Here is a 22,669-nt window from a genome sequence, read left to right as displayed (position 1 = left end):
CTCTCAAAATTGATGATAATAAGACATGTTTGATGACACAAATGTACATTTTAGTAGATTCCGACGTTCATTCATCAGTTAATCTGTCAGTAATTTCTATATAATTATTTGTTAATGTAAGTTAAAAATGTTATTCATTCCACATTATTTTCAGTAAAACTTTAAAACAAGTGGCCCCGAGAACATTAAACATAAAATGGAAATATTTGGTCCGTGAATCATTGCTAATCAGTAGTTATGAACTAAAATGATTAAATGTTACAAATCATGAGGAGTTGAAATAAAATATTTATAGAAATATTTTAAATGATGATGATGATGATGATAAAGCACATAAAATGCAAAAACTCAAAATTAAGTTGAAAAAATAAAATATTAATAAATAATATAATAATATTAAAATAAAAATGCACTACTGCACTGTAACCAGCAGAGGGAGGCAACATTGCTCTCAGAAAGAGACCCACTGAGTCACCATTGATTTAGGATTTCTCACATTGTGGCAGTTTTTTTTTTTTTTTTTTTTTTTTTTACAAATATTAAAACTTAATTTTTATGATTTTTGACCATGACAATAGACCTCACTCACTCAACACACGGCCAAAAACTGCAGTCTCCAGCTCTGGTTGATTTAAGGATGAACGGATGAAAATAGCCCCATGTTTCCTGACTCCAGATTGGTGCACCAGAAAACAGTCTGGAGCACAAGAAGTGTTGTAATGCACTGCTGACACATTTCACACCTCATACATTCATCATGACAGGAAACACTTCAATTTTAAAATTCAAGATGGATTTATATTATCGGTGTAGATTTGGTCTTTATGTTTCATATACTTTGTCACAACTAGCCCCGGTCTCCCTTAATTCCAAAAAAATGGAGAGAGGCAAAAGATCTGCAGGGCTGTTAATTGTTACTTCTATGTTGTTATATGATATTTGGCTGCAGTCTTAATCATTATATTTCACTATAAGCTTGTTTATCAGACTCATAAAATGCATAACATTATTTGCACGGACAGATTAGTTGACTGCAGGACGCTGTCATCTCCTCCAGCAGGTGCACGTGCTAGGACTGAGCTCCGGCCGACCAAACCAACACCACGTGCCGGTTCAGCAGAAAGCGTTATTATAATTCCTTAATCCCCATTTCATTCATTATTTCAGATGGAGCAGCACTGACAGACAGACACTCTCCATTTGGTTTAAACTTAATTCGGGTCGTTGTTTAATTTTAATTCACATATGGATTGCAAATAGCCTGCTTAGGGAACAAAGCACGTTGCCAAAAAATAAATTGAAACTGCAGTGGATGCATCAATGCAGAATCTTATATACTCACCAGTCTCTTTTTTTTCATACTGGAAGCCCTGTGTTTTTCTGCTTACTGTGGCTCTTTTAGATGTTTATTAATGGCTGTTTTGCTTTTCGAATCCATGGAAACTCATCCCGCACTGTCTTGTTTTCATCCACACAGACCCTCTGTGGGTACAGGACAGTAAGAGAAGAGTCTCAGGCTTCCTTTGGGAAGACATGGTGCCTTGCTTGGGTCCATTTAACACTGCTGATCCTCAGCTTCTGCTGAGACACAAACAGGCACTGATAGTCACTTCTGCCAATCTGTGTGGTTGATGGTCTGTGACCATTCATTTTTCTTTTTAAAGTCCATTCATAAATCTTTACGAGGGGCTCTATTAGATTGTAGTGAACGAGAGGAACTATACAGAATAATGGAGCAGCACAGAGCAATCACTGTTTAAATCTCATGTAAACAGAATAAATAAAATATATGACTGAAAAAAAAATAAGAATGCAGAAAATTACACCTATTTCAGTCTTAATTATGATTTCGTATATATATATATATATATATATATATATATATATATATGCAATATCAATACAATAATTGCATTAGATGAAATTACACTTAGGACAATTTCTGTTATAAATATCTATTAAATCTTAAAAACATTCACATTTCACATAAAAAAAAAAAGTAAATAAGCATAAATAAATAAAAATTCTTTCCTGTAGTGGTCCTCATCATATTTGCATTACATATGGGAATTCATATTTTTTTATATTTATAATTGAGTTATATAATTATATATATATACATATATACATGTCAGTGAATTGATTTTTGAAATATAATTATTTATTCAGTTTAAATTCAATACAAAGATTTAATTATATATAAATAAATATACACACATATATATATGTGTGTGTGTGTGTGTGTGTGTGTGTGTGTGTGTGTGTGTATCCTAATTAAACATATAATTAGGTTCACCACAGAAAATTATGGGGGAAAAAAATATGTTTTAGATATTTATAAATGAGTAATGAGGGGAGAGAAATCTTGATCCAACAAAGGTGCCATTGTTTATATTATATTATTTATTTATCTTTTATACAATGTAATTACAATAGAAATATGTACGTTTAAATACAAAAGTCTGTAAATAAAGATTAAAAATAATCTCCACTGGTTTGTAATCACTACATTAATGTTTACAATCAACTTCATGAGGTAATTTAGTTCCCTGGTTTGTCAAGGGGGGAGTGTGAACTAAAAGAGCCAGGGCAATTGAGTATATTATATTCATCCATTTGATGCCATACAACATATTGCTTTGCCAAATTACAAATGCATTCTCTTTGGAAAAATGACTATTTTTAGATTCATTGTGCACAATAGACCCGCTTCACCCTCTAATAAACAAAACCGGGAGGTTTACAACACATGACGGTCAAAATGGCCTTTTGAGTTAAAAACATTGTGCCTGCCTTGAATGTCCACTGCTATTACATCTCCAGAGGAAGAGCACAGTGTGCAGTCGGACTTTGATCGTCTAGCTTTGACTCCTGCAGGCTCCACACACTCCAGAAAGATCATTCAGCATCGTATTTGTACGGTTGGATGACAGTTTCCAAAGAAAACAAAAATACAACCATTGAGAATTACTGAACGATAAATGTGCCACGATGGGAACATATGAACCTCTTGAATGAGCAGAATCCAAATCTATTTTTACAACAACTGCATGAGATCTTATTATGTAGTGTGTGTGTGTGTGTGTGTCATTATTCGCCTGCAATTAAAGACAATTATTCCCTTTCTCAGACCAGAGCGAGTGAAAAAGTGGCGATAAGAAACAAAAGTCAAGACTAATATGCATATTCAATGTTTTAACATACTGTAATATGGAATAGTTTAAGCATGCGTGAACGGGACCAATGTAAAAGTCCATGTAGTTGTTCCATTGCTTGCAAAGAACAAACACTATAACCTGCATCTTTAACCGTTTTCTAATATTTTCTTACACTTGCTCTTCAATACCACCCATTCGAATACATTTAGTCATTTTGCCGCCCTAGCATGGTCACGGAGTTTCTGAAATACATTCCTAACAATTGAGAAGCCCCATGAACCCACTGAAGATAATTTTAAGGTTGATCAAACTCATATATTTGAACAGGTCTGGCTAAACAGATTATACAATTAAAAGAGGTCACTGCAGTGGCATTTAGGTCTAGTTTTCCATTGCATGTTGGGACTCGGTTGTATAATCAGGGTTGGAATGTGTCTGTTGGTGAAACTTTTGGTATCCACTTGGTTCAAAGCAGATGCTTCAATGATTCATTTGGAATTAATAAAATTCAAATGGCAACAGAAATGGCCAATCGATAAAGAAACTGAAAGCATGCTATTTACACCACAATGTAAACTCAGAGTTATTCTAGATAATGTAACTCTATTCATAATTTGGTGAATCAAGTTTTCAAGTAGCCAATACATTCCCCTTTTAATTCTTCTTCCTGTTCAATATAAATAAGTAAGGGCAAACAATAAATAAATTTCGACCATCCCCTAATTTCAGAATTCCATTCATTTTCCAAGCATGGGTCATTACTGGTCAAAGTACTGTGCAGGTTCTTCTTTCAAGCTGTCTTGTAAGTGCCAAAGGTGTTCTGACGGTCTTTCTGTTCTCCTGATTCTCGAATTGACGCAAATTGCAACCGAATAATCTCTTACAACAACCAATGCCCTCAAACAGACCAGGAGCATAAGACACCCCTTTAGGAGACAAAACAAGGCAAGGGTTAATGGGGTGTGAAATAGTTCAGCCTCTTTCAGAGTCTCCTTAAGATTATAGTTCAATCTCAAAATTCTTTTGTAAGTCGTTCGAAAAAGGGTTTTGCGCCTTCGGTTGTGATTTGGACTCCAGAGCAGCCCACTTTGCTTCAAAATGCTCCGCTTCTTGGGAACTGCCCATGGGATTCGGATTTAGACTCTCCATGGGCCAACCAGTAGCACTTTTTACGGTACTACCGTTTTGTGTTACACCCGTAGTGATGGTTGTTGCTGGAAAGGAGTTATGGGCGTGGCCGTTGACGGTTGGAGGAGGGGTGAATGCGGTGGTTGGGAAGCCTCCGGAAAGTGTGGGGAAAGCCGATTGTTGGCCACCCCCAAGAGTTCCTGTCTTCAGCCCCATCGCCGCTCCACCACCCCCTGTCCCGGCCGCAGTGCAGAATACATTAGCCACCATCTGCGACGGTGTGATGCCCACCACGGGCACACTGGCATTGGGATAGGTCATGCTGTTGGCCAGACTGGGCATGTATGGCTGCATAGGTACAAAAGCCGGTTGAAGAGGCTGTTGGGCGAACATGCCTACGGGTGCAGGAGTGACGTCAAAGGCCATTGGGAATGGTTGCATGGAGGAGGGGAGGGAGCCGGGGGCGATGGGCATTGTGGGCACGGGCGGAGGTTGCTGATTGGGTGGTGGTGGTGGTAGGGTTGGTGGAGTCTGCTGCTGGGCTTTCACCACTTTAGCCACCTCCTCCAGCCAGCGTTCTGCTTCGGACGGGGTTCGTTTGTGGCCACCCTGAGGAACGGGCGGAGGGGACTGGACAGCAGGCTCTGTCTGAACCCATGAGTTTGTAGCTGGGGAACGAGAGGGGTAAGAATGTTCAAATATGACCATATTCATACCGGTTAAAGTTTGTAATATTAATACATTTGAATGTTGCCGAAATATGCTCTTATGCTCTCCAAGGCTGCATTATTTGACCAAAATAAAATACATTTTCTTACTCTGTGTTTGTGTCATTTTTAACATTTTTAACACTTAATTTTGACATGGCATGCAGGAAAAAAATTGTAGTCTAATGCCTGTTACACATATAATCCGTCTGCAGTGCGTCTACAGTCTGTGTGCGTTACGTATGTTGTGCTGAAGCAGTACGGAGTCATTGTGCTTTCACACAGGACGCATTTGTAGTCCACTACTGATCCGCGTCGGTTTAAGCCACAAAAAACAACATTTGTCCATATTTTGATATCAAATCATGTAAAAAAATAAATAAAACAAATCAAAAAAGTTTTTCAGCATTGTGATACTTTTTCATCACAGTACACTAACAATCTTTCATAGACATATTTAAATTCAAATATAAACAACGTATTACTTGTGCATTTGACTGCTAGGTTTTTATAATAAGTTGCTGAAACAAGCTGCAACACATTTAAACACAACATTAGCCTACTTTCCTTGTTAGGATATCACAAACATTTAAAATTAAAACTCACCACTGACAGAAACAGTCGACTCTCGTGCCTTTTGCATTTAAATCTTTATTACACGCAATCCAACAGGTCTTAAATAACTTTGTTTTTGTGCCTCTATAAAAGTGCATATATATATAATGTCGCCTTGTTTCTCTAAAGTTGCTCTTTTCTTGTTTTAAATCAAACCAAAACTCATGTGTTGCGTGTGAAACACAGTAGGCTTTAATTAGTATACATTTATTGTGAAATGACTGCATTCCCTTGTCGATCCATGTTCATTTTTACCGCGAACAATGCGCTGTCACTTTAATTCAGCGCATGCAGCACAGCAAAAATAGACTCGTTACGTAAACGATCGCTGCACTGATGCAGATGCACCGCTCCTGGAACGCACTGACGGACCGCAACCGCGTGCAGTGTGAACGCTGGAATCCGTTAACATGGGTGCGTAAAAAAATACGCAACGCATACGCAACGCATACGCAACGCATACGCAACGCATACGCAACGCAGACGGAGTATGTGTGAAACGGGCGTAAATCGTGTGCATGATATTCTACTTTGTTCCCTCCATTTATAAATTGTGCACACGATTGTGCACAAGGCAGATTTTTATTGTTTATCTTATTACTATAAAATTTATAATAATTGATTACCAATAATAATAATTGCGCACAATTCAGCACATTAGAGTGATTTCTGAAGGATCTAGAATAATGAGAGAAGAAAAAAAAACAGTTATTTTAAATAATTTAACATTAAATGTTTCACAATATTAATGTTTTACTGTATTTTTAACAAAATAAATGCAGCCTTGGTGAGCATAAGAGACTTCTTTCATAAACATGTATACATTTGAATTATTCCACACTTTTGACCGCTAATGTACGTTTATGTGGGAACGTGCCATCTGTGTTACCTTGCAGTGGAGCAGGTGGTGGAGGAATGGCAGGTGGAGCGCTGTAAACTGGTAAGCAGTTGTTGGTGGCTTTGGCACACTGATCCTCAGAAGGTTTGGTGAAAGAGCTGTTGATTTGGCTGCACAGAGCGTTTAAGCTGTCCGCCTCTCCTGCCACTGACAGATCCATCTCTGGAACTGACACAAACCAATAGAAAGGTCAATCACATCTATGTGGCTCATTTCAGTGGGCCACGCATGCAGTTTATGGGATTTTGCTTGCTAAGATAACCTGGATCTATAATATAAGGTAGGGATGCATTATACAGTACATTATTGTTCAGTAGTTTAGATTTGTTAGGTTTTTTTTCAAGGATGCACTAAATGCATATATAATGTTACGAAAGATTTCTATTTCAAATAGATCCTGTCTATTAGTGCTTTTGTGCTTATTTTTTTGCAGGCTCAACATGAGATACATCTGAAATTTCCTCTAGGTGATGACACACAGTACACATAAATTGCGGTCAGTGCTAACACATGGGTAAACAGTACTGGGTCAACATTATGGTTCCATTGCACTCACGCTGCTTGAGTACACAAAAACAACTAACCCGGGTTCTTGGTCTGGAAGTCCGTCTTGCGCTGCAGGTTTGATGGGAGATCATTCAAGCGTAGTGAGAGCTGGCGTTTGAAAGGCGAGTTCTTCTGGCTTAGATGTGGAAAGCCGCGGAACGAGCCCTGGCGCACCAGCTGCTCGATAGGAGCGTGTCGGCGCGGGATGGCGTGAGGCCCGCCTGGTTCTCCTCGATCCCCCGGTGAAGCCGCTCCCTCTGGAGGAGAAGCGTTTCCAGGAGGCACTGCAGAAATGCTGCATGCTTCTACAGAGAGACACATTCACTAATCAGAGTCATGTTTTCTTGAGGAACGCCTTCGGAGTTTGAGAGTGATTGTAATGAGGCTGACCTTTCTTTTTGACCTGCTGTTGTTTCATGATGTCCTCCCGGTCACTTTGCTGTCCAGCAGAGGAGACGCGGAAGGAGCCTTCCCTCACAAACGATGTGCGGCTTGCATCGAAGGAAGCCGTGACCCCGCACTCCTTCTCTCTGCGTTGCTTCCGCTCGAGGCAAGCGGCAAAGGCGCATCCCACCGCATGACTCAAACGTTCGCCCTGATGTTGTGGAGGATGTTATGTTATTGTTTTAATAGCTTTTTAATATGCTTCATCATGGCAACACTGTAAAACACCGTTTGTCAGCTTTGTTGTCTTGTTCCAGTAAAATATCTAAAATATGCATTTAAGATATAGGGGGTTTTACATATAATTGAAATGTATATTTAAAATATAATTTAAAATATAATTGACATATAATTTAATATATATATAATTTAATTTTAATTTAATTTTTACATTTAATTTAATATATATATATATATATATATATATATATATATATATATATATATATATATATATATATACACGGTATACAGTAAGTATAGAAAAGGGTCACTCTACTTTAAAATAATCACATTTTGTTGCTTTGGATCCTGAAACGAAGAAAGACAGTTTTTGTTTTATTCAGCTGTATTTACTCAGTGCAACTTATAACATCCAAGTAAAAGATATAACACCAACATGTCAAAAAAAAACAAAAAAAAAAACAGAATCACTGAGTTGGAAAAAGGATCACTCCCCTCTTAAGAATGACTTGTAAACTCAATCAGGTGTAAATAATCAACTTCTCAATGGTACACAAAGCCATTTGACTTTCAACTGTGATCAACTGTGATCATATTGGCTGTTTACACTTGGCATTAACATCAATCGCCATGATCTGATCAAGCAGATCAGATCATCAGTCAGTCAGAACACGGCGTGTTTACACCTGGTAACATCAACTGACTTTTCTATCCGGTAAAACCAATGTGATCTGTCTTTCCCACGCAATATTTTAATAAGCCCGGCGCAAACTGAACCTGAAATAGTGGGTTTTCTTTTGAAAAGCATTGTCAGTCGCGGGAAATTTTACAAATCAAAGACAGGTTTAGGAATCTCCACATGGTGTTCTCTCTTTTTCTGACAGTTGGCATGAGAGGGGCGGGGTTTTGCGTGATTTGTATGTGGACAACATCTGAATACAGGTCACGTGTTAATGCCAAGTGTAAATGCAGCCTTTGATTAGCTCAGCATGAAAAGAGCTTTCATGGAGCATTTCAGTCCTTGGTAGTGCAACTGAAGCAAACAAACAACTATGGGTGGCAAGGCACTGTCAAAAGATCTCTCAGGTACAAGTCAAGAGATGTATACAAAAGGCTTTCAAAGGTTTTATCAGTGCCTAGAAGCACAGTGAAGTCTATTTTTAAGAAGAGGAAGCTATTTGGTACAAAACAGACCCTTCGTCGATCAGGACGTCGCTCCAAAAGGTATAAAAGAGTCTGGGGGAAACTGGTCAGAGAGGCGACCATGAGGCCTACATCTACTCTGAAGCAGTTGCAGGACTTTGCCAAAACGCACCTTGAATATTCTGAGGGAGGTAAAAATTTAAAAGGAGAAAAAGATTGTCCTTGCATGGCCTAGTCAGAGCCCAGATTTATACTCCACTGAAAATCTGTGGAATGACTTGAAGATTGCAGTCCACAAACAGTCCCCATTAAATTAGATTGAATTTGAGCAGATCTGCGAAGAACAGTGAGCAAATATTGGAAAGTCTAGATGTACAGAGTTGGTAGAGACAAATTCCAACACACTAAAGGCTGTAAGTAAAACAAAAAATGGCCCAACAAAATACTGAAACAAGCGGTTGATCCTTTTTCCAACTCAGTGATTCTGTTTATTTTTTTCTGTCATGTTAGTGTTATATTATATCTTTCACTTGGATGTTATAAGTCGCACTGAGTAAATACAACTGGATAAAACAAAAACTGTCTATCTTCATTTCAGGCTGCAAACCAACAAAATGTGATTATTTTAAAGGGGCTTTTCTATACTCACATTATGTAGATAGATAGATAGATAGATAGATAGATAGATAGATAGATAGATAGATAGATAGATAGATAGATAGATAGATAGATAGATAGATAGATAGATAGATAGATAGATAGATAGATAGATTGATAGATAGATAGATAGATAGATAGATAGATAGATAGATAGATAGATAGACTTACAGACAGACAGACAGACATAAAGACTTACAGACAGACTGACTTACAGACTTACAGACAGACTTACAGACTGACAGACTTACAGACAGACAGACAGACAGACAGACAGACTTACAGACAGACTTACAGACAGACTTACAGACAGACAGACTTACAGACAGACAGACAGACAGATTTATAGACAGACAGACAGACTTATAGACAGACAGACAGACAGACTTACAGACAGACAGACTTACAGACAGGCAGACAGACAGACAGACAGACAGACAGACAGACAGACAGATAGATAGATAGATAGATAGATAGATAGATAGATAGATAGATAGATAGATAGATAGATAGATAGATAGTTGTGTTTGCATCAACTGTTTTGCTATTGCTGTTATGGGACGGACAAGTCTCTAAGAGTTTATTCCGGTTGAGATAACACTGCCATAATCCCTATCTTAATCCCACTTTGTGGGGAATAGAGTCTGAAGAATTAATCCCCGCTGGGTTCTCCTCACCGAGTCCTTCAAGGCCATGAAGCAGTGGCAGATCCAGCGACGAGTCGTACCATCACGACAGATGTAGGAGAATGCCTTATCATAATTACGGTCAGGTGCGCAGAAGGACACCTTCTCAATGGTCTGGTCAACAATGAGGTCCTACAGAGAAAAGTAAAAAGGGGCAGATCAGTTGTTGGTTTTTGCAAATAAAGTTTTAAAATCAAAAACAAGACACTGTTTTGTGTTTAATAGTCAATATTTATTCAAAAAAAGTATTATTGTATTGTGTTTTATATTGTGTAGAAAAAAAGTACAATGCAAGTCATAGAGACAATGACCTGAATACATCTCTCCATGATTAAGAAGTTTCCAATTTCTATTTATTTATTTATTTTTCAATTTTGATCGTCAATTTTTATATATTTTTTTTGGTGAATAATGTAAAAAAACTTTTTAACTATCCTGAGATCCTGATGTAGAAAAAAGTCCCGAGGAAATGCCCTAACATTTCTTGAGGGAAAAAAGGCTTTGTTTAAACATAATTTTCATGACGAGGCATGATTATTTAAAGTTAACCAATAATATAAACCCAAGAAAATATCATAATTCAATCATAAAAATATTTAAAAGAAAATAATTTAAAATAATTATTAAGATGATGTGCACTTTTCTGTATTAAAGGCGTAAAGAAAACATTGCTTTTTACTTTTTTCTTTATAAGTGACACAACAATAAAAGTTTAGTCTTTCATTTTTTTCTCTTATACTTACCAATATCCATTTATTTGATCAGAAATACAGTAAAAACTGTGATATTGTGAAGTGTTATTACAATTTAAAAGAACTGCTTTCTGTTTTAATATACTTTAAAATATAATTTATTCCTGTGACACAAAGCAGTATTTTCAGCACCATTCCTCCAGTCTTCAGTGGCACATGATCCTTCAGAAATCATTCGAATATGCTGATTTGCTGATCAAGAAACAGTTCTGATTATTATCAATGTTGAAAACAGTTCTGTTGCTACGTATTTTTGTAGAATAGAAACAGCGAGAGAAAAAAAAAAAAAACCTAGAAAGAGTAGATTTTTTAAAAAGTATTAAAAAAGTCTTGACCCAAACTTTTGAATGGTAGTGTAATATCAAATCATACATTTATTAAAATATTATAAATTGTTATTAAATCCCTGGGTTTGATACATATGGCATAATAGTGTTCCAAAAACATGAAACTGACATTTTAAATGACATCCCAGGAACTAGAAAGCCACATTTTAAACTAGATTCTTCTATATTCTTATTCGTTCATGACCCAACCACATTATACTGTTTTGTCCTTTTGATTCTTTGTCCTTTTGATTCTTCTAACATGACCAAAGCTTTTTGTGTAGCCTGGACCTCCCACTGTAACAGTGGCTAGTGTTTCCTGTTTAGGGGGCCAAAGTAAATGTATAATGAATGAGCTGAACCCTGTAGAAGAGGTAGGTGAGGGGTGAAGCAGAGGAAAACTGGGTTGAGGTGAGGGCCCCATTGATTTTTAGCCAGTTACTGAGTAGGGGACCTGGTTATAGCTGTAAAAGCTTCGTCATGGATGATTTTGTTCTTTTTGGAGACTACTGACTCATCTCAGTTTTCATAAGACAGTCTGGCTTTGTAATCAATAACCCTTTAAGGACTCGACAGTAAGTAGATGCCCAGGGCAGTTGAAGGAACTCAAGAAAGTCTATCATTTGAGTGTGTTTTGGCAATTTAAACATTGAAACCATCAAGCGCGAAGAGACGCACTTGGTACTTGCTCAATATGAGAAAATAAAAACCCTTGAAATACACACAAAATGATGACAAAATATCCATCTTGGCAAGTATCCTCATAAACACAGTTGTTTAAGTCTTAAATGAACATGAACATCCGAGAAAGAAATTGGATGTGTACCGGGATATTGGATCCATGCGTTAGGTCTTAAAGTGACAGCAGCCTAATATGCCTCAGACTGATCATTTGTCTTTATTAATGTTATAACAACATTATTAAATAATTTTTATATAATGATGTTATAATGGGCTAGTAGTTTTTGGTTTGGATTTGTTTTTGGTTCTAAATTTGGAATGTAGAAAAGTTGAAAATGTTGGTGTCATAACAATATATATTAGAATACAGGGTCACTTTATCAAAAGCAATGAAAACATGAACTATTATTAATCTAATCATTTTTGTTGCGGGGCTATTGAAGATTTAGGCAGAGCAAGAAACATTTTGAACCACTGGTCCAAGAAAGCCAGTAGAAACAAAACTTAGTGATGGTCACTGCCTTTTATTATTATTAATATAATGAGAAGTGCAGTTTAAGAAGAGACAGGAGGCAGTGCAGGACACACAGGTGGTGTGTGACAGCGGCAGGAAGGATACGGTTGTACTGCTGACTCATACTCATACGGGACGATTACCAGAAGCTCACAGTGAGTGAACGTGTCCGAGGCACTTACGAGAAACAAAATAGAACGCTTTGTAGCCTTCCGCCTTTTGCTGTGTGAGCCGAAAAGGAGGAATTGGGGATGACTGAACTCATTATGTTAGACCTTTGACCTTTTCTGGTGAACTTTCCGGGTTTTGTCTGAGGAAAGGATGTTATATTAATCCCCGAACTTTGTAAAGACGAACCCAACTGTGAGAGACACGGGAACCCTTGGCCTTAAAAGTCATCTTGTGTCTGCGAGTGATGTCTGATGAAGCAGGATGGTCATGTGACGGGTCTTTTAGAGGCCTGCCAGCTTCCTCCTACTGCATATTTTGTGTTTCCTACAGATCTTTTCTCTTTGCTGACGAACTTGGCTAATTAATGACTTGGGAGCATTTGCAGCGCTTCAAAGACTTGTGTTTTTTTTACGATTGATTAATGGCTTTCAATGGACACACAACAAAATGCCTATACAAACTTACCTTGGTCTTGTCATCTACTACTCTCAAGCCGTCGGCAGACACCCAAAGCACAGCCTTGACAGTTTTTTTTCCACTCTGAGAAGAAATAATGAAACAAAATCAGCAATTTGTCACAACAGGATATTATCAGTACTGCAGAGGCTTTGATTTGCTCTGCATTAAGCATACTAACAGAAAAATGTGTGCTCTTTTTGTGCTTTTCCATGACAGGCTTAGCTTTCGTCAACTCAATCTGTGCTACAGAGTATCAGAGAGCTGCCCAACAACATGATGACCTGTAATGCAATGCAGTGAGTTCCAGCAACATCAAGTCCAGAAAATAATGTCAAATTTGGGTATTATTATTACTATATGTGTCCTTACATAAATATTGGTCACGTATTGAAGTTTGTCATTTATATATATATATATATATATATATATATATATATATATATATATATATATATATATATATATATAATTATTATTATTAATTAATTAATTTTATTCAGCAAGGATGCATTAGATTAATCAAAAGTTATAGAACTCTTTTGTAAAATTATATATATTTAAAAAAACTTACTATTACTATTTACTATACCTACTTTTTAAAATTCAACCAAAAAATATTTAAAGAAATATTCAGGCCTATATTACATGGCATACAAAAACTATTAGAATAATTATTATTATTATTAATAATACAAATAATATATTAAAATAGAAAAATATTATATCAGAGTATTACTGTTTATTGTATTTTTAATCAAATAAATCAGCTTTGAAGAGCATAAGACAATTATTTAAAAAAATAAATAATAATAATAATAATAATAACTAATACTGACCCTAAACTTTTGAATAGTATGGCAATTTTATTATTATTATTACCATATAAATACTATATATTGTACTAAATTTGTCATGGTTGTCTTTATATTATCAGGCTTATGTTATTTTTTTCCTCACACGGGTAAAATGTGTCTAATATATATACTGCTGCCTCATTATTCTAGGACAGGAGTTACTCTGAGGTACTGCAAGGCAGCTCTCTAGGTTTGGGAACAGGGTTTAAATCTTTCAGTGACTCTGCTGTGAGTGCTATCTGTCTGAGAGAGTGAAGGTTAGTTCACTGTGAAATGCATTTCATCCGAAGGGGAAAAAAAAATGGGAATAAGTAAAAGTGAAGGATGCAACTGAATTAAGGGAATTCAGCTGACATTACAAGTATCCCCAAAGTCACTGTCTGAATTTGTTAAAACAGCAGAACACTGAGGAAGACGAGAATGGAAGAATAAGAAACAAGCACAAGCTGAGAACAGAACGAGGTAAAGGCTTTGGGGGTTTGGGGAAGAAGAGAAAATAAATGAAGTGACTGTGTAGAAAGACACAGCGGGAGTGTATATGAACAGATGGAGGGGCCCCAAAGACAAGGGCCACGCACACACACACAGCACTAGTGGGTGAAAGGTTTTTATATGATAAAAACATTACATATTACAGTTCTGCTCTAACAATTCAGTAATGAGATTTGCAGGCTCAGGATATGACTACTGACAGAGCAACAATACTGAAGAGAATAGCCATCGACAGAAGCTATGCTCCATAAAGATCCATTTTTAAAATAAATGAGACTTTGTAGACTCTCAGTACGTTAAACCCTAAGTCCTCACAGGTCCTCAAAGAGCTCATGGTCTCCTGCAATGAGGAAAGCAGGACATGTGGAGGTCTACAAAAGGATGGGAATCGGTCTTTGTGTTAGGGTTAAAATTAAGCCCTTGTTATATGTCTGTTTTTTTTTGGTTATGCATGATTCAATTTGACCTACACAAAGACTATATACAAATTTACACCACACTGTGAACACATTTTCCACACTTTTTGATTTATATGAATTTTGGATAGAGATGACAATCAAACTGAGCATTTTCAAGGTAATTAACTATTTTAGAGCTCAGATGAAGAAAACAGTAACGTCAGAAATGTCTATGTCTTGTCAAAATTAATGAAGTTTTCTATTTTATCTACTTTAGCATTCTAAAGAGGTATTGAGCAGCTGACATAGATGGCGCTTTTGGGCATTTTCCAGATGCATGATAATAACAATACCATTAGGACCCATATAATTTTCACATTTATTTACTTATACCATGATTTTATGAATAGAAAATGAACAGGTATTTTTTTTTTTATTATTTTATGGCACTCAAGCAGAGCAATTTCTAGGCAAATATATATTTTAGAACAGGAAAACTACAAGAATTTATATTCACAATAGAAATTTCTATTACTGTTAGGATGGAGATACATTGTTCTTACTGGCTGACGGCACTTAAATACAAAAGAGCTTATTAAGCTACCAGTGCTTTTTACAGCAAGCGTATGCTTTATTGTGTGAAAGCACTACAGCACTCACCACTTTCAGTTTTTTCACTGCGTCTTCGCACACATGCATCCCTCTGGACTCGTCGACCTCCACCAGACCGAGGTACTGCAGAAAGAAAAGAGAACAGAGGAAGAAGTCAAAACCCATGAAATCCACATTCGCAGTACGTTGTGAAAAAAAAAAATCACTGCTCTGTCATTGTTTGCTGCGGTTATGTGAGAAATACAGACAGGAACACAAATTTACTCAACCTCTTCAGGGAAGACTTGTCCTTTCCAAACAGGGCTAGTGTAGACTTCAATGAAAGCACAGCTGAGGATTTATTTTATGGGACATTTCACTCAGCCTAAACCAATCAATATGTCCTCACATGGACGCAATTAATAGTCATCAAGCCAGTGTTATGTGATTATGGTGGCCCAGAGGATCTCATTCACAGAGACTTCTGAAAATTAGGCTGAATTTAATTATGCAAGATACACTGCAATAAGTCCTCCACTTTACTTAATGATACAGACCTTCTTTAGTCCTGAAAGAGCCGCTTTTCATTTCAAAATAAGATCGTCGAATGATTGAATTAATTACATGATATGCGCATTAATCACGTATATCAATATTTTGTGAGAAAAAGCCATTTTGTCAGAATTATAAAAGGTGAATTTACTAATTTATTTGAACATAAATACTAGCCACATTCTGGAAAAGAATACTGAAAAAAAAGATCACGGTTTCCACAAAAATATTACAACAACTGTTTTCAACACTGATAATTAAAAAAAGAAAAAGTTAGATTGGAAAATCAGCATATTAAATTGATTTCTGAAGGACACTGGAGTAATGACGCTGAAAACATTTTGGTTTTGCATCAGAAATAAATGACAAAATCTATTCAAATGGAAAACGGTCCTGTTAAATCGTGATAATATTAACTATATTACTATTTTGACTGTATATTTGATCAAATATAATGCAAGCTGGAGAACACAAGAGACTTTCAAAAACATTGCATGTGAATGATTCGTATGTGCCGATGTACCAAAGAAAGAAAATGTTTTCTATAATCTTTAATCAAAATGTCATATCTTTTTGCCACTATTTGTTGCAATGGCTGAAGTAAATTGCCAGCCGAAAGCCTCGTGTGACCAGACTTTTAGATCATGTTCATCTTATTAAAACAAGACGTCTGTTAACAACCCTCTGGATGGATTTGGAAGCCCTGCCATTGAAGTTCTCTACTCACCCGGACAGGAAAATTACATTTGCCCTTGCGTACAGCCTCTTCGTCGGCCTGCCACTGGTGCGGCCGGCTGGCCTCCGGCATGTAGGAGGGCTTCTTCTTGCACAGGCTCTGGCGAAGCTTATTCATCTCCACGCTCTCGAACTCTATGTTGCTGAGAACAATACAAAAGAAGACACATTAGCAAGAGTACTTTCATATCATGAACGAAACAGCCCTTATTTCACCTCAGGATCAACGTAACTTCCAAGTTCAAAAAGTCAGATTTATTACCGTAGGTCACACACTAGCTGGGTATCAAGTGAATGTTGACAACATCATACAGAAGGCAATATTTACAGTCACGCTGGCCAGGCAAGATGTAATCAGTCTGATTTGAATTTCAAAAACTGCCACCAATACTACCAAACTCCTTATTTCATATTTTGGGTTTACAAATAACCATATTATATTGGATTAAACAGGAATTGCAGAGAATGCATTCACCTCTGTCTAAAAAACAATTGTTTCGCTCCCAAGCGGCCTATTTACGTAACACAATCAGGTCATTCATTCTCCCGTTAATTTGCATTGTTGATTTAAAATTCTGATGCACAACACCACAAAGCCAGACTTCTCTGAAGAATGCTAATATCGGAAGCGGGTTAGTCCAAGTTAAACATTCACATTATAACAATTCCACTGAGGACACAATACAGTACGACACATACTAAGACTCGAAAACAAATTCAACACTAGCTCAATTAAAAATGACATTTCTGGACATTACATCTTCTTCGCCCTTGTATCATTACAAAACCCATAACACATTCATTCTTCAGTGAAACAGAAAAGAAGACATTTTGAAAAATGTCCTAGCTGCTCTTAGAAAAGGTAAATGGTGACTGATGCTAAAATAAAAAAATGCAGTCCATATAAGTTGTGTGCAATGGTCAATTCAGTGGTATTTTAGTATTATTTATATTAAATTAGAGCTCCATTTTTGTTTTATTAAATTTTTAGTATTTTTGTCCATGCATTTTTTCTAGTTAGTTTTTAATGTTATATTTATATTTATTTTATTTTAACTTTATTTCAATTAACAATTTATATATATATATATATATATATATATATATATATATATATATATATATATATATATATATATATATATATATATATGTATGTATGTATGTATGTATGTATAGTTAACGATAATAATAACTATATAAATGCTTTAAAAAAATCCTTAATAAAACAGTTTTGGATTTAAAAAAAAATATATATATATGAATACAGGATACATGACTAAATGTCTTTTTAAATTATTTTTTTCATCTCACTTTTACATATCACTAAGCATCATCATTACCATCGTTTGACATGGTTTGGCATGTTCTCGTTAAAAAGTTGTAACTGTGTTCCTCACTATGAACCACTTGCCAAACAACCGCATTTGCTTTTATAGCTTCACGTCAGTGGCCAAAAGTGCACGTTTCTCAAAGCCCTGAAGCTTTACGGGTAACAGGTGGCAGCGCCGGAAGTAGCACTATTAACGTCTGGCCCGTAGCCAAAATGTATACACCATAAACACCCACATATTCAAAAGACCACATGCTGCTATAAAAAAGTGTTTTTTAATAGCCGTGGCGTCTAGGTCTCTCCAAAGGTCTTTTACTCCGCTCTGGCGCACGCGCCTGTTGTTGAGCTTGACATATCGTGTAAGGTTTAGATGGGATACACTATCGCTCAGCGGACTGGCAGCTGTCCGAGTATGAGCTGCTGAATAAACCACATGGCATTTTTAATGAGGCAACGCCAACTGGACATTACAGCAAAGTCAGACTGTCTGAATGTTTAAGGGTTCTTGATCAAGATGACCAAGAAGTCAGTGGTTTTGCAGGAAGAGGAAAGGGAGGGGCTTCTGAGATTCTGTTCTACTTTCAGAGTTGATCTCACGGCTGAAAGGCTGCCAACTCTACAGAACAGCAAAGAGAGAGAAAAAGACATTCGGAGACAGAGAATAGGCCAAAAGCCAGAGAGGGAAAGAGAAGAGACTTTATAAGGAGAAGAACAAGGGAGCTTGAGATGCAGAAGGAGAGAGAGACAGGACTAAACATGCTTATTGAATCTTATTGAGGTCACAGTCCTAATGTGTGTCACTCACACTGTGGTGCCGGTCACAAATATCCTGCACCACTGACTGGCTGTCAATGCTAGGAATGTCAAAATGACATATTTTTCATAACTGGACAACTGGTTGACTAACTGATCCTAACCCCTGCATTAGGCTGGTTTGAGGCTCACCTGATATTTCTTAAGGGGCAATAACAGAAAATGTATTGGTGTTCAACAGCTTAAATAAAAAAATAAAAAGTTACACCATTTATGGTCAAACACGTCTGTAATCAGTGATGTACCAATATTAATGGTCAATATTAAAAGACAATTATTTGCAGTGTTGTTTATATACTATCACAATAATTATGAATATTTTGAATTAGCTTTTAATTTTATACATTCAGTTTAATTTATATTTTAGTTTAGGTTTTATTCATTTTGTAATGTGCTTTTGTCATTTATTGTATCATTAAGTTTTAATATTTTTTCATATAGCTTTAATTTATGTTTTAATTTAGCAACTTTAGTACTAGACCACTTGGTTGCCACAGCAACATTTTTAGTTTTTGTTTAAATGTTTTAAGTTTATATTAACTTCATATCAGTGTTATTATAAATACCTGAAATGATTGGTACTAGCTGTAGTTAATAATAATGACATCTATAATTGGCCAATAATTAAATTCTACACAATTTGTCTAAATAAAACAAAAAGACTAAAATGTATTCTTATAATGTATGGCATGAAAACTAGATATCAAATTTCTGAAATGTAAAAATTTTACATGTTATGTGTGTTTTTAAAAGTAGAGTTCACTTTCAGTTGCTGGTCCCCATTGACTTGCATAGTGGTTTTTTTTCATACTATGAAAGTCAATGGGGATGATGATTAAGTTTATCTAAATGTAAAAATATAGAACATTTAATAAATTTAATAAATCATATCCAAAAAAAAAAACAAAATTATACTGATCATGAATCTCTTATCTGAATGTATAAATTTGTTTAATTGAATAACGACTACTTTAAAATTTTAAGTAAGGATCACACAATTCAGATTCAATTTATATGTTATTATATGTTTATAACATTTAAATAAAAGTTTCTGTTCAGTAGAGCTGTCAACGAATATTCTAAATTCGAATATGTGTTCGAATAGTAAAAAAAAAAACGAATTTCGAAGCTGAAAATTAATATTCGAATAAAAAAAAAAATGTGGAAAAAAACGCTTGCGGTAGTAGAGGAGTGGTTGTCTGCTTTGCGAGTGGGCGCGCTAGCGCGCCTGGGGTTCAGGGACAGGTCACAGGAGTCGCACTGTCTGTCACAGCATCACTGCTAGTTGACGCGTCTTCATGGAAGTTGACAGCAATTGCAGAGCGCAACTCGACCGCAACAGAGAAAGTGAGGTAAAATTGTTGACCCGTGAGATAAAGTTGTATGCAAGCTATTTAAGATACAGTCAGCATACTAGCAACATGAGGACACATCTCAAAAAATGTGCACCCAAATGAGCATGGCATAATGTGTGGAACTCCAGCTAAACAGTCACGTCTTGACACTTAACGTTACGTTGCATCGCCCACCGCAAGCTCTTTGTCTACAACATGACAAGAGGCCATAATGGATAAAATAATTTCATTTATTTGTAAGGACATGAGACCGTTCAGTATCGCGGATGGGGCAGGCTTCCGGGAGTTCTGTAAAGCAATGGATCCGAGGTTTGATTATTTATCGTTTTATGTCAAGGAAAAGTTCCATCTTTACCACAGCACAGCTCGCTCGGAGCATTCAATGTCAGTTCTATATGCTGTAAAACTTCAATTAATATTAATAATATTTGTTTCTATCACTGAAGGAAGCCTGCTATATTTTGGACAACAGTTGCGACCTTAAATTGATTGCACAAAAATTTGTTTGTTCATTTAAACCGTTATGCGCAGAGAACGTGAGGATGAGAGAGCGTGAGGTCTTGGCCATTAATTGATTCCCTTGTTTTTGTGTAGGTAATACGTTTTCTATATATGTTTAAACTTAAATAGACTACCTATACAAGTAGTTATGTCCCTTTGTATTATTTTGTCCTGTAATTGACATAATGCGCATCATTGACAACATGCGCCACCAGTTGTTAGAATAGTTCGAATATTCGTGTGTTTTTTAGAGGGAATATTCGAACGTCATTTTTGAGCAATTTTGACAGCCCTACTGTTCAGTAAGATACAGTCTTTGCTATGGAATCAAAACTGGTTTTATAAATTGTGAATTTGTTCATAAACTGTTCATAGATTTTGGTATTGCCTACTTATATCATCACATAAGACTAAGAAAACTATTTTTACTATTGTTCTTGAGAGGTCCTTATGAGACTTTCCAGGGAAATTTCCCAAACATGCATGTGAAAGTTGTACAACAGCCATAAGAGCCACCCAAGCCATTCCATGGAAATAATTTCATCATCAAATGAAAACCAGCTGGAGAAACATGGGTAGAGTCAAAGACTACAGAAAACCCGAGACATGTCACTCATGTAGTTTTGAATTGGGAAAAATGCAATGCTTAATATGGCTGCTAAATCACAGGAAGCCCCGCCTTCTCAATGAAAGAGCCAATCGCTAATCTGTAAAGTCAGCGCATCTCTGCAGCTTCCATTAGAAAAGTCCCGTTTGCTTAAGAAACAGTGAGCTAAGGACTGAGCATGCTCACTGGCTGAAAACAGAAAAATAAGCTTTTTATAACGCTATTTGAGCAATAGAAACCACATTATGACAGGAGCTGCACTTGCATGCCCGAGAAGTATTTTAAAGATGGCTGCCAAAAAGGCAAAACAACACAAAACATTTGGCAGATCACTTCTCTTTATATGTATGTATGATGGCCCAACCATATACCCCATCAGATTAAGACAAATATCTTAGTAAACAAGACATAAAAATATGTTTGTATTGTGAATACTCTGATCACTTATTTATTTTAGAATCATCCAGCAAATTCACATAGAAATAATACTTTAAATGAAAATTTGGACTACTTTTTTTAGGATGCATTTGTGTGATTTTTGAAACTTGAATTGAGAATGTGAATAGGAATAATGAATGAATTCTCACTTCTGGGTGAACTGCTCCTTTAAGGTAATGGGTTTAAAGAGATAAGATAAAAGAGAGAGAGGAAGAAACAGCACAGTGATGGGGATAAAATCTTACTTAGGATGCTGCGCCTGTAGCGTCATGAGTAAATAACAAAACCAAAAATGGCTCCTAGAGCATGAGGCACGAAATCTACAAAAGACCATCTTAAGCTCCTCTGCGCCATCTCAGTCTGTGTGGTGTCAAACTGATAAGGTAAAACCTGCAGTATGACTCAAACTACAGGAGGGAGGAAGAGGAGAAGATGTTGCCTTTGTCTCATTATTGTTAAAATCAATGCTCTCAGTGGAAGGAATCAAACCGCGGCAGCTGCCTGCGCTCATTTCAAAGACACTGTGGGTGGACAATATAACGGAGGTTTTTTGGATGCTTTCGAAAAAGGGAGTAATTGTAGCGTGACACTCCAGTCTCTGTTGTTGTTCTTGAAGCCCCTAATCACAATATGCTTTAACTCTATGGAAAAAAAATATTTTGAATTCAGCAGAACATAAAATTTAATGCAGGTTTGGATTGGCATGGAGGAGTGTAAATAATGACAGAAGTTTTTGGTAAATTATTCCTTCAATGCCCTACGGTAGATCCCAAAGTTATGTTGTCACCCCTAACCCTAACCCTAGCCCTCCGATATAAACATTTAGACCAATTCAATCAAATGATGACCGATATCTGACAAAGAACCAATACTAAATTTTATACTTATATGTCTAAATAAAGTAACAATGCTGAAAATGCTGAAAATCATGG

At 36.3% G+C, this 22,669-nt stretch overlaps 1 protein-coding gene across 2 annotated transcripts in view; it reads right to left on the bottom strand.

Moving 5' to 3' along the window:
- Positions 1–2,383: 2,383 nt before the first annotated feature.
- LOC128029382 (numb-like protein) overlaps positions 2,384–22,669 on the bottom strand; it is a 50,149-nt gene continuing 29,863 nt past the window's right edge. For both annotated transcript variants that reach the window (XM_052617142.1, XM_052617141.1), the window contains exons 2-9: positions 16,683–16,833; positions 15,473–15,547; positions 13,075–13,149; positions 10,157–10,297; positions 7,443–7,647; positions 7,091–7,357; positions 6,498–6,674; positions 2,384–4,954 (exon numbers count right to left, since the gene is read on the bottom strand). In XM_052617142.1, the coding sequence (XP_052473102.1) occupies positions 4,158–4,954; positions 6,498–6,674; positions 7,091–7,357; positions 7,443–7,647; positions 10,157–10,297; positions 13,075–13,149; positions 15,473–15,547; positions 16,683–16,808 (1,863 nt within the window). In that variant the 5' untranslated portion in view covers positions 16,809–16,833 and the 3' untranslated portion in view covers positions 2,384–4,157. The remainder of the gene's footprint in view (positions 4,955–6,497; positions 6,675–7,090; positions 7,358–7,442; positions 7,648–10,156; positions 10,298–13,074; positions 13,150–15,472; positions 15,548–16,682; positions 16,834–22,669) is intronic.

Source organism: Carassius gibelio, chromosome A15 (genome assembly GCF_023724105.1).
Source record: "Carassius gibelio isolate Cgi1373 ecotype wild population from Czech Republic chromosome A15, carGib1.2-hapl.c, whole genome shotgun sequence".
NCBI lineage: Eukaryota > Metazoa > Chordata > Actinopteri > Cypriniformes > Cyprinidae > Carassius > Carassius gibelio.
Note: the sequence above shows the minus strand (reverse complement) of the source record. Positions and strands in the feature narration are given on the sequence as shown.